Here is a 14,121-nt window from a genome sequence, read left to right as displayed (position 1 = left end):
TTTATGAGCTAAAGGGACTTGGCCCAAAGGGTTGGACCTTCAACAGGGACCTTGGCCAAAGGTTGAGCCATCAAGATGACAATCATTACAGTAGGGTTTCAATCTAAGGTCTGGAGATTGAAAGTTCACTTTGCACCTTGTGCTCTATATAGACTTTCCTCTGGTTTTTAAATTTCATCCAAAAGTTTCGACAGTTGCATCCTAAAAATTCAATGAGAAAATAAAAGAAAATAAACATTTGTTCTTAATGAGATTATGTTGTGTTGTGGCACAATATAGAGCTACACACAAAGTTGTTCACTGTGTTTCACTGTACATATAACACTATCATTTTCAGTGCAGACAATGTTTTCTCTTCCTTGTTTAACTGCTCATTGGGATGAAACTGTGGGATATTTATGCAGTAACTAATATTTGTCAAAGCAAATGAGGCAACTCTTTTGCCTTCCCCTGGATCAAACACAAGCTAAACAAGGTTTACTAAACAAAGGGTTGAAGTTGATAAATGTGTGTCTTTTTTCAGCCACAGCAACGACTATAAGTCCATAGGTACTGAAAAAACATACTCTGTTCTCTTGCCCATTATTACGTATATCTGCATGTATATACTATGTTTCTGATTCACTAAACTAAAAAGCACATTAATATAAGTAAACATGAGCAACTACTTGTTCATACACCCAGGCCTGCAGAGTAGATTATCTTTAGCTGCTTTTTTTTAATAAAAAGTTGTGCAGCCCCGCTTTATATCAGAAAATTCCAGGTTTCTTATTGTCGATATTACAAATGCTTCTTTTCTTCTGCCAGTTAATTGGCACCTTTATCTGCACATACAAATGGGCCACAAGACATAACAACCAAGTATTCTTGACTAAAGATCATATGTTACCTATGCATAAACCTGGTTCAGCAAAAAAATGTAGACCTCCCAGATAAATGACTGTGTACTTAAGAGCTTCCTTGGATTTATGGTGCCTGTAAACTGACTGCTCAGTAAAATGTAAACAAGTGCACCACTGTTTTTATGTCTGTTTCTCAGAAATTCATAACCCAGCTCACAGTATGTCCATGAATGCAACTTTTTCAGGGTTGCCTTTTATAATAAAGTTGCATTACTTCCACTGGGAAGTGAATCAGCTTTTGTTTATATTATATAGATAATTTCCCAAGCACATCAAATATTTGATGTGTTTTATAGCTGTGGCAGATACAGAGACATTTTACATGTGGTTGCATTCTCCATAGGCTTGTGTCTCCCTGTCTGGTTAACTTGGGAAATTGAGCCCAGTAAGTGGAGGATTGGTAAGAAAGATAAAGGGGCGATAGGTCCTCAGTTAGGAATTTCTGATACATTTTGGAGCTTTGTTTATGACATTGATGACATATTTCTTACTGCTAGACAGTTAGTGCATGCTGGTGCCATTATTCTTTAGACATACAAAACAAAACACATTCCCTGGTCAGTCTGTGCCATGCTGTGACACTGACCAGCTGCTAGAAATGATATACAGCCATTATATGCTCATACAGAGAGAAATAAAATATTTACAGGGCCCAGGGCACTATCTCAGCTCATGCAAAAGTGCATACCTCCCAACTGTCCCATTTTGAGCGGGACAGCCCCACTAGTTTTGACAGCTCAACCTGCAGTCCCGCATTTGTACTGAAATGTCCTGACTTTCTATTTGATCTGCACTGAACAGCCAGAAAAAGATGCAAAGTTTCTAACTTAATGGGCTTTTGGCAGAGAGCCCAGAATAGATACTTAAGATACAGTTTTAGATAAGCAGGTCTCTTGGGGAAACTGTGAATCAGCTTAAAGGGTAATTCACCTTCATTAGCAACACTGTAATAACACATAAAAACTACAGAAATGTATTCAAACTTTCATAACCTGGCAAATTGTGTAAAATGGACACTGTAATTAGGGGGTGTGGCCACAAATGGGTGTGGTCAAAACTTTGGCAAAACTTTTTGTCCCTCTTTCTGTTTCCAAAATGTTGGGAGGTATGGAATATAATTCTTACAAAAATGATGTGTCAATAACTAATATGCAACCTCGTGTGCCATGTCAAGGACAATCATTGTACTACTCTGCCTATTGGCATATAAAATTATAAATCTGCCAGCAACCATATACAGTAATGTGTATAATGTGAGCAGTAAAACACTTACTCAGCAGCTCAAGTATAAAAGCCCTCATCGATAGAGAAAACCTACACAGTATGACCCAATGCTGATAATAATGCTAATAGTTACAAAATAAATTCCATTGCTCTAGACCTCATTTCCGATAAACTTTATGTACACTAGAGCGTATATTGTTTAGTTCATTAAAGCCAATAAAATGTTTCTTATTTTTTTGTGTGTGTGTTGGGCATTAAGTGAAAACAGGCACTGAAAAGGGGATTTACAGCCCTAGGCCTAACTTCACACATAGCAGAGAATGTCGTGTTTCCAAAAATACAATGCACTTATTAATGCAGATTCATACACAACCCTGAGTATTTACAGGGCATTATTTACATTTTCCATGGAGAGATTTTCGCTAGTAAGAAATAGGCACCTTCCCTATGAATGATGTTTAGTATAGTTTAGCAACAACTTAAAACTAGTAAAAGGATGGCTATTCCTGCATTATGTGTTAAGGAAATTGTACCAATTGATTAGAAGTTAAAAAACAGCTTCCTAACTTTAAAAAATAATAATAATAAAAAAATATATATATATATATATATATATATATATATATATATATATATGTGTGTATATCATATTTAAAAGGAACACTATGCTTAATAAAAGTAATTTTTTTAAGAAATAATCCCCAGTGTGCATCTATACAGTATCTGTAAATTTTTATAACATTAGCTGGGTTAAATTCCTATGTAAATACAGTATACTAAGGATGAACCAAATTTTTTTGCACCGAATTTTTTTTTCTATTCGGCCGAACCCCCGAATCCTTTGTGAAAGATTCAGCCGAATCCTGAACCGAATCCGAACCCTACTTTGCATATGCAAATCAGGGAGGGGAAGGGAAAAAGAAAGCCGTGCGAAGCTAAAAAAATTTTTACTTCCAAAACTTGTTTTGTGACAAAAAGTCACATGATTTAAAGAATTCGGTTTGGCCAGGCATAAGGATTCGGCTGAATTAGAAACCTGCTAAAAATGGCCGAATACCAAACCGAGTCCTGGATTCTGTGCATCCTTAATATATACATAATCTCAGAGTAGGGTTTCCACCCAGCTGGAATGTAGTTGCTGGTAAATTTGTTATACTCTCTTGTTCTGCCCCACTCATTTTATCTCAGATCCACCCCAAAACTTACTCATATCACTGCTGATTTGTGGAAAATCCATCATCAACATGCCCACTTACATCATCGCCCACATACATCACTGTTGCTACATACGACATCACTCCACTTATCTACATCATCAATGCGCACACTGACATCACTGACCTGACCCCTAACATCAGGAGCCCCACAACAGACATGAAAGTCTTGGGAAGAAAAAAGCTATGGGATCTTTGAAGCATGTAGTACATTGTCTGGGGAAGTGGGCCTGGCATGGTCTAATTGGTGTGTGGGTGTGGCCTATCATGACATTACTAAATGCCCACTACACATGTACACATCTTTAATTGATTGCTTTAATTGATATTGGACTCCAATATGAAGTATAGGGGACCCCATGAGGCCCTTATTAATGCGCAATTTTAACATATATAAGTAAAACAAGACAACCTCTGGATATGTTGGGGCCCTAAAATAAATTTGCTGGGGGGCCAAAAAAACAAGGGGAATGGCCAGTCATGACAGTTGTGCAACTGGGTAACTCCCAGGAAATGTAGGAGAGTTGACATCCCTGCCCCCTACCCACTGGGAAGTTTATTTTAAAAGCTGGCAAACCTATCTCAGAGGCTCTTGACCTGTATAAACGAACTTCGATTTCTCGCATGAATTTCGAATTCATGTGAGTTTTTTTAAACTCCCGGAACTTCGAATTTCGACTAGTCGGACGAATTTAAACGACACGAAAACTCGAATCGAATTATAAAAACTCGATTCCAAACATCACCAAATTGATCCCTGGACCTCTCCCATTGACTTATACAGTTATTTGGTTTTTAGGTATTCAGTGTTTGGTTTTAGGTAGCGAATAGTCGAATTTGAGTTCTTAAAGGGCCAGAGTATGATAAATCTCGAAATTCTAAATTGATTTAAAACTCTAAAATTTGAATTCGAATTTTCACTTTGGCCCCTAATAAATCTGCCCCTTAATGTAAAATATCTATTGGATAACTTAAAATTATCTAAATGGATATTTAGATCAATAAAAAGATCCCAGTATGGCCACCCTTTCATTCCATAGAACGGCATTCCTGTCTCTGTATATGTAGGCTGCAGTGTATACTTGTGTGACACTCCAGTGTGCAAGCCTCCCACTTGTATGTGCATTAAGTATCCTGTGCATGCAATCAATGTAGAGGAACAGAGTACGGCAGAGCGAGAATAATATGATAAAAAAGTCAAAGTTTATTATAAATCCATTAAAAATTACAGCAGCATCTCTCCTGTGGGGCTGACCGCTTAACGCGTTTCGTGACTCACTCCATGGCAGTCCATGGCACAGAAGAGTAGGCACACTGGGCAGAAACCTGGAAGGTACATGTGTCAGATGGTCAAGGTTAGAATTAGAACATAATGGCCACTGCCCCAAAGAAACAGCTGTCTCCTGCAAGTAACCACCCTACAAATTGCCCAGTATTAGAATAACTCAATGGACCTGAAGGCAGGTGACAGTCAAAGTGATGCAGTCACAGTATGTGATGCACAAGTGGAGCTAGTAAAAAGGCAAAAGGTCTAGCCAGACAGCCAGACAGCAGGAGAGCACATTTAGACAGTTCAGAGTTTAGCTCAGTCAGCAGTGAACAAAATCAGAAGGCAGCCAGCAGCGCTGAAAAATCAAAGAAGTCAGAGGTCAAGAACCAGGAGATCAAGGGAAGACACTCTGCCAAATACAAGAGGATAGAAGAAACAACAACTGCCACATAACTGATAGAAAAGTAAAATAGAGAAGTACAAGAGAAGGAGCAACATAAAGGGCTAATACAATACTTGACCCAAGTGAACCCACAATGGTCAGTGACCATAAGAAGGTTAAGAAGCAAATTACATAGTTACATCAGAGCTACTGGATCAGTCCCCGGAACAACACTGTGTTAACAGTATTAAAGGGCAAGTTCAGCTTTAACTTAGCATTTATCAAATTATAGAGGGACTTATTCAGTTGCTCTTCATGATTTCATTTGTAGGGTTTTAAATAAATGTTCCTATTCTGCCTATTTTGTCGTAATCAATGATCCTAACAATCAAAATACAGACCGATGGCAAGGGTTCAGGACTGGAATTGTCTGTATTTTGTAGCTTTCTGAATAATGGGTTTCTACATAATAGATCCCAGCACCATTCAATAAAATGAAAAAGTAGACAGTCAAATTTTGATCTGAATGTACAATTAAAGACTGAAACATCTATTTATGGTCCCTGCAAGTGCCACCTCCTGTTCATACAGTGATACATAGTGTCTTTAAAGAGAATGTCAACCCAATCAATACTTTTTTTACCTAATAAAAGAAAACATAATTAACTTTACAATATACATTCATTACACATTTTTATGGTTTTTAAGTTAGTTGTATATGTATTGCTATTGAAAGTAGTTTGTCCCTTTCTGTTCTCTGCTCTGATGGCTCAGACTGTTGATACAATGTAAGACAAGGCAGCTGATTAACAGACCTGTCTTTGCTGGGAAACTAAGACTTTTGCAACACTGTTTAAGTGTCAGGGCAGACAGGCAGATTCAGGGAGATTAGTATCTCGGTGACAATCTCCACTTCTTCGGGGCGACTAATCTCCCCAAACTGCCTCCCCTGCCTTCTCGCTGGCTAAAATGCAATTCACAGTTGGGATGACACTCGGCACAATTCGTTTTCCGAAGTTGCTCGAAGTTTCCCCCTGAGGCAACTTTTGGGAGGTTTGTCACTGAGCGACTAATCTCCTTAAATCTGCCTGTGTGCTCTGACCCTAAATAGTAACAACCAGGAGCAATTGCTTTAACAAATAGCATTAAAGGCACTAACATTTTTTTAATAAATGCATATTGGAAAGTTGCTTAGCATTATGTTTTCTTAATTAGGCAAATTTTTATTTTGGGGTTGACTTGCCCTTTATATTGGGATCTCAAAGACGTCAACTCAACAGTGCTGTTTCTTAGGAACTTTTGCCCACTAACCTAACAATATACTGTAGATCAGTATTGTGATGCCTGAAAGATGTTTCTTTTGCCTTTAAATTGTTATTTGCACTGATCCAGACAGAATAGTGTCCTTAGAAAAATTAATATATTACAAAATGCAGGTACTGACTTACATAGGTACTACCAAATAACCCTTGCCCACCATCAAACTAGGCTTGGATAATTCTGTTTGTGGCATAAACTCAGTAATAAACATATCACGATATTTGATTCACAATAAGATGGAGTGCGGGTCCTTCTGCAAGATTAGCAGAAGGACCCGCACTCCATCTTATCGTGAATCAAATATCTTTTATTTTTAATGCATATCCAACATTCCAAGGCCCTAATGTGGGCTGAAACTTTGGGTATGCATTAAAAATAAAACACATTTGATTCACGATAAGATGGAGTATCAGTCCTTCTGCTATATTGTATGATAAACCATTGCACCTGTAATCGTTTTCAAACCCGGTAAGAGTGCAGACATTGAAAATAAAGTATATATATATACTACTATATATATAAAACAATGTTTCATATAACATAGAAAAGGATAAATTTGGAATCTCGCTGTGCCCCCTGCTGGTTAATACTACAGGTGCAGATCTGAGCTTTTTAGATCAGTATCAACTTTTATTCATTATACAAATCCCACTGTTTAGACTTGCATTTTTGGTGTTTCAATTAACCAATTTGAAGTCTGTATAAAAAACACATTTATATTCAGATATTCCTGGTTATATGGGAACATTTTAAAATCTCTTTGAGATATGAATAAAGTTTGGCACTTTTAAAGATGTAAAGTGGTTTAAGAATATAATAACACTGAAATAAACATGTGTCATTAAACTATATGAGGCTTTGTCATACAAATGGAGCTATCCACATATAATTTATGTATGGGGGAAGAGATACTAGAGTTCATGTGCTGGGTGCACTACATAAAACTACATACAATACTCGCTGCTGTGGCAATAGTCTGCACAAGTTGTGCGGTGTAGGAATAGGATTAAAAATCCTGCTGACCAGCTGATACCTAGACTTAAAGGAACAGTTACACAAAAAAAGTTTTAAAGAAATTAAAATATAATGTACTGTTATGATGCCCTGGTATAACTGGTGTATTTGCTTCAGAAACACAACTATAGTTTATATAAACAAACTGCTGTGTAGCCATGGGGGCAGCCAATCAAATGAGAAAAGGCTCAGGTTGCACAGCAGATAACAGATAAGCTCTGTAGTATACAATAGGATTCTTCAGAACATATCTGTTATCTACTGTGTATCCTGTGCTTTAATGGCTGCCCCATGGCTACACATATATATTTATAAATATATTTATTTTTATAAACTATAATTGTTTTTCTATAGCAAACACACCAGTTTTACTAGTGCAGAGCAACAGTACATTATATTTCCATTACTTTAAGACACTTCCTTTAAGGTCTACCATAGTACAGGGCTCTCCTGTGCTTTACAGCCCCTGGTGTAGCCTGTGCATAAGAATTAAACGCTTACTAGGGGTGTTTCACCGTCTGCCACTCTGAATACTACCATTTTTAGGTGCACCTAAAGTTGCAACTTAGGATATAACCCTCAGACCAATTTTCAAAGTGCAAAATATATATTGCCCCTGTCTTAGTAAACCCTAATTTCTTCAGATGCTCGCTGAGTGCTTCAACAATAGTGCATCACATAGCTGAAATATAATCATATTAGAACTAATTAGAAATCATCCTGCCCTGCAGTTTTATGATTTTATATGTGTTTTTAAAAAAAGTTAGGGAAACCCCTTCACTGTTTAAGTTTGTCCAATTTAATTTAAATGATAGTCCAGATTCTTGTAAGTAAATGGTCTACAATTCTTGCTTCATAATTTACAGCTGTAACCTTTCTTGCTTGTCAGTCTTGTATTTAGCTTTAACCAATGAGCCAGTGTAGCAGCCATTGACCATGTGCAAGGCAGTAGGACATTTTGGGGGGGCGGGGAGTTTAAAAATAAAAACATGAGAACTACAGGGGATAGTTTGAAGGTGGAAATCCTTACTGACACATACCTAATCATCCCATGGACAAATATATATATATATATATATATATATATATATATATATATATATATATATATATATACTTTAGTTGAAGCCATTTGAGCTCAAGTGTGCCTCTGGCAGTCTTAAGCTGGCCATAGATGTTGACATTTTTAAAAGATCAGATCCTCATCGTGAGACCACGATTTTCTCGGAAGATCGTACGAATTTACCATCAACTAAAAAGACCAATTTGCCAGGAAAACAAAGGGGAGCACTGGGACCGACAAAGATTTTTTGACCTGGCCGATCAATTTCCTGACAGATGTCGGCCGAAAAATCGTAAGATGTACGATCGTTCGAATGCCACTAACCGCACGATAATTTCAAAGGATTGGTCGGACTACCCTAAAATCGGTCGCTCGGCAAGAAGAATCGTTGTGTCTATGGGGAGCTTTACTGTGACTTCTGTGTCCAGGGACCAGAAATTAATACACATTATATTTACAGGTTAATCTTGACATATTTCGCTAGTCTTACTCACTCAAAGTCTTTAACAGTTGTGTTGAGTTATCAGCATTGATACTGATCACTTTTTACCACTAGATTAATTCCATTAGGATTCAGTTTGTTCCGATAAAAGTGTTTCAAAATTTTAAAACTAGGGTGCCTTGCTCAAAATTAAATCTTGACTTCTCCAGTCTGCTTGTGACCCACTTAAAACGTTTCCAAAAAAAAAAAAAAAGCAGACATTACTTTAGAAAGATTTTGTAGTGTTTAACTTGTCAGCCCTGGCTTACATTAATGTCCTGAGATATAGTGCCTTGTCCAGACCTCTGCATCCAAACCCAAACATTAAACTCCTCTGTAAAGATTGGTAGAAAATTGAGATTCCGGCATTTCCAAACAAATGTTCTTAATCTTAAAGAGGTTTGGACATGTTTGGATTATGTTTTAAACACTTCTGCCAGCTATGGAAATGTGATCTTTTTATTGTACAGAGTAGTTATACACAGCTCCCAAAATATCCTCATAACAAGCAGCATGAGACCATAAAGATATGGTGAAGACTCTATTAAGTAACGAAGACAACTAAAGTCAGCTCATAATATTTTGTCAGGGTTTAAAAAGGTATACATTAAACAAAACATAAATGGGACTTACATTGCTATGACTGTATGTTACAATCACCTCCGTCTTATTATATGGCATAGGGAAAAAAATGATGTGTGGAGAACGAAGTGCAGTGGCTCCCAGGATGTATCTGTCTAATCAAACTATCACTTAAACTGCTGTCTTGATTAAAATTGCTGCAGTCACAGCAAATTAACAGGAAATTTAGGAGAACAAGGAGGAAAACCAGTGCCAAAGATTCATCTACACGAAGAGCTGTTTGTACAATGGAGGACGTATGTTTATCCCATCAGATATGGACCAATATTGCCTGTCAACTCTCCTAAATGAGCCAGCATCTTATTGGCCCATATAGGAGACCAAGCTGCCAGTTATTCATTTTGCTGGTCAAAAAATCCTGCTGGTTGCCAGAAGGACTAGTGGGGCCCCATAAACCCATATTGTCCCAACACTGACTCACACAAACTCTGCTCCAGTCAGTGGCATGACTAGATGTTACTGGGCCCAACAATATATTTAATTTAGGGCCCCAAAGCATTGGTAAATTGACCTATACTACCAAGGTATTTTCAAATTGCTCATTAATTACAGCTTTACTGGGACTTCTACACTCCTGGGCCCTCCTGCAACCACAGTGTCTGCTTCCTCTGTAGTTACACTCCTGGCTCCAGTCAACCAAAACCCTGCCTCCTTTTTGAGGAGCTCACCACTTCCACAGGACTCCGCCCCCCCCCTTCAACTGGGCCCTGGGAGGAGGCCAATCTTCCCCCCTTCACCAATGGTGGCAATAACAACATAAGACTGATGAATTGGTCTTTATGGGCTGCACCGGCCCCTAATGTGATCTAGGGTCCCAATAATTGGATCCACTGAATTTGGTCTTTAGTATCCCACCCTACCTCCTACTTCATCGAGTTTTTAACTACCATTCCCTTTAGTGTTGTTGAGTAACTAGGGATGCAGCGAATCCACTATTTGGAATTCAGCCGAATCCCCAAATCCGGCTGAAGTCGGCTGAATACTGAACCGAATCCGAATCCTAATTTGCATGTGCAAATTAGGGACAGGAAGGGAAAAAGTGGGGAAAACATTTACTTCCTTGTTACAAGGTTAAGTGATTTCCCTTTCCTAATTTGCATATGCAAATTAGGGGGTGGATTCTGTTCGGATAGGCACAAGGATTCAGCCAAATTTAAATCCTGCTGAAAAAGGCAGAATCCTGGCTGAATCCCAAACCAAATCCTGGATCCCTATGAGAAACATTCACTTCATTTTAATATATTTGCCCTGGCCAATGAGTGTATCTTCTGACAGCAGTCAAAACTATATGCAGAAGCTACTGAAAGGTTATTTTATTTCTGATATGACCTTCAAATCCCCCTAACTATCCACACAATGCTAGATTGTCTCTTTCGTAAGAATTGCTCCTTTTCCCTAGAGACCAAAGTAATCTGTTGAAAGGGAACTACTGAAGGAAGGCAAAGTTAATGTTTGATGGCAGAACTCTTAATTAATATCAAAGCCTCTATTTGCATTCTTCATGTACGGTATATGTGTTGGTTCTTTACCAAAGAATGGTAACTTGCTATTGTCAATGTAGGGGTGCTGGATTCATAGTTAGAAGAGATCTGGGGATGCAGCTAGGACTATTAAAGACCTGAAACTAAACTGCTTGTCAAGCCTCTTATAAAAGTTACAACTTGTACTCTATATAAACCATAAAATAATTGTGTAAGGTTTATTCATGCAGCTCTCAAGGGCTCCACCTAGTGCTGAATTTTGTAACTGAAGTTTTTAAAATATTCTCACAAGGAAAGTTGTGATGTGAGGGTAAATCGTTTGTTGTTATGTTGGTATGATAATCAATGCAAGCTTTCAGCATATTAAGGTCTAAGGGGGATCAAGACTTCAGAACATTATGCATTCTGCTTAATATGTTGGTTTTAAAGCACAGGACTGTTAGTCCTGTTCCCATAGACTGCAGCTCATAAGTCTTGGGTGACGTGCACTCACAAATGCTGTGTGTATCAGAACTAGCAATTTAATGAAAGATGCCCTTGGGACTCCAGTTGTCCCTTAATAGATTACTATATCATATACAATATGTAATAGTTTTGTAATTATGTATTGTTGTTCATTTTCCCATAGGTTAGTGCAGCTGAACGGACAGCCCCTTGCCCTGGTTGACGATGGAACCCTCCCTGAGCTCAAACCAAGACCACTGAGACCCGGCCGTACACTTGTCATTCCTCCCTTGAACATAGGCTTTTATGTGGTGAAGAATGTAAATGCAGTGGCTTGTCGATATCGGTAGTTGAACCTTTTGCCACGATTAACACAAAACATCCAGTGTTCTGTCTATTGTGATCAAACTAACAGTGAAGAGACTCACGAGAAGCCCATCCTGCTGGGGGCCAATGTAAGTGTGTATCCCAGTGCACCCTAGCAGGGTGGCTTTTGCATTATCCAGGCTACTTTAAACTCTTTATGCACTAGTTTGCTCACCTGTATCAGGCTGGTATCACACAGGTAGATTAGTAACTGCTGTATGTAGCTGTCGATGCATATTACTAATCTCCCTGTATGACATGAGCTTTAAGGGGGTGCAGGGAACACATCAGCTGGAAGCAAAATGATCTATTCATTACTTATCATATTGTCAAAAATCAAACTTATTTCTTCCACTCATTTTTACCCCTCAAAAAAACGTAGGTTTCCTACTGTTTATATAGCATGATAATGACAATGTAAAGCTATTCGGCACAAGCTTCGAAAACTCAATCAAATACAAGATACACTCGAGAATTAAATAAGAGTGCGACTGCAAGATATGCTTTCTTCCCATACCCATAAATGCCATATTTCTCTATGACAGGCACAAGAAATAACTATATTTATATATAGGTATATATACAAATATAAGTAGTAGGGTCTCCCTACTACTCAGTAAAAGTTTTATTTTAGTATGATAAGCAACTGGGCTACTGTTTGAAACGCTGTATGTTTTTACTACAGTGTTCACAATTTATTAGACACGGTTTCTCCCATATACTATCAGAAGAGGGTGCAGAAGGAACCTGTTATGGGTCTGGTTTACAAACACAGGAGCTACACTACACAAGTCCAGATGCTAATCAGCAACTGTTTTCCAACTTCAAGTTGGAAAATAAAAGTAAACATGATTGGTTGTTATAGGCAACTGCATTTGCGCACTTTAGCACCTGTGTTTATATATAAGCCCTTATATGTACTGAACATGTATTTCCCTGGGTTTAGACCCAAATGTAAAGTACATGGAACTCCTCTGAAGAGGACTAAGCCCTGGCATAACGAACCATGAGGCTAATGTACCACTTTCTGTAACCATCCACCTATGTATTATAAGATATTGAGACTCCATCACATCTTTTTATTTATGTATGTTCATGCAGGCATATCTTAACATCCATGTTCCTACGGAGCAGCTCTCCTCTTCCTCCAAGTTCATAACTTTGGGTACAGATTGTGCTTTTGAGAGTACACCAACACCCTGCACATTTGCTTCATCTTGGAAGAACAGGAGAAGGAGAACCCACTAAGATATGTCTTCTCTTTCAAGGCTAGGGCTGAATTGTGTGCCAGTTCCAAGGAAAGATCAGTTCAAATGTATCTGACATCATGTTCTAGGCTTTTAGGAATGGACTTGTCTTGGATCTAGGAGCATTATTCATTTCTACTAAGGAAATAGAAGGGGGATCCTAACTGTGATGCTCATGGATAGAGAGTTACTGGGCTACTTGTGCTACATTATAACAGTGTGTATTGAAGTCCTTCTTCGTTTAGACGGTGTAGAATTTAGCTGCACCCATGGCTCAGGTAAGTTTATTAACAATGTCCAAGTTTGCAGCTGGCCAGTTACCCATAACAACCAATTAGTGATAAGCTTTTTCAGCCAGCTACTGGTAGAAATGTAAGGCAGAACTTTGACTGGATGCTATGGCTGCTTGGGTGCAAGTGCTGATCAATGAGCCCCAGAGGTTTTATATATAGTGATATAAAAGTACCCCCTCTTGTAAAATATAAGGATATTATAAGTTACCGAGGAGTTTCATGACCATATAAATATGTTTTTATAAAGGTCATGGAACTCCGAGGTAACTTCTAATATACACAAGTTTCAGTGAGTCATGTGACAGAAAGGATATCACCGTTTATAACTGATGACATCATTTATAAGGATATAATTTACAAGATATTCATGGCTTTTGTGTGTGTATATATATATATATATATATATATATATATAATATTCTATATATATATAATATTCTATATATATATATAGAAACAGTCCTTAGGAATAAGAAGCGCAACTCAAAAGGGAAGGAATTTGTCCACCCTCAGACTGGACAGAGTGTGCAGCTACGTGGATATTATACTTGTATTACAACATTTGCAATCTATGGGGCACATTTACTAAGGGTCGAATATCGAGGGTTAATTAACCCTCGATATTCGACCATCGAAGTAAAAAGGATTTACCGCATTTACTTCAATCGAACAATCGATTAAATCCTTCGAATCAAACGTTTCGAAGGATTTTAATCCATCGATCGAACGATTTTCCTTCAATCAGTAATTGCTTAGAAAGCTTATGGGGAAGGTCCCC

General features: G+C 38.0%; 1 protein-coding gene across 1 annotated transcript in view; it reads left to right on the top strand.

Moving 5' to 3' along the window:
* The window catches only part of hpse2.L (heparanase 2 (inactive) L homeolog), a 166,840-nt gene extending 153,284 nt beyond the window's left edge, over positions 1–13,556 (top strand). The window contains exon 12 of the mRNA XM_018225283.2: positions 11,622–13,556. Within this exon, the coding sequence (XP_018080772.1) occupies positions 11,622–11,787 (166 nt within the window). The 3' untranslated portion in view covers positions 11,788–13,556. The remainder of the gene's footprint in view (positions 1–11,621) is intronic.
* The last annotated feature ends 565 nt before the right edge of the window (positions 13,557–14,121 follow it).

Source organism: Xenopus laevis, chromosome 7L, assembly GCF_017654675.1.
Source record: "Xenopus laevis strain J_2021 chromosome 7L, Xenopus_laevis_v10.1, whole genome shotgun sequence".
Classification (NCBI taxonomy): domain Eukaryota; kingdom Metazoa; phylum Chordata; class Amphibia; order Anura; family Pipidae; genus Xenopus; species Xenopus laevis.
Note: the sequence above shows the minus strand (reverse complement) of the source record. Positions and strands in the feature narration are given on the sequence as shown.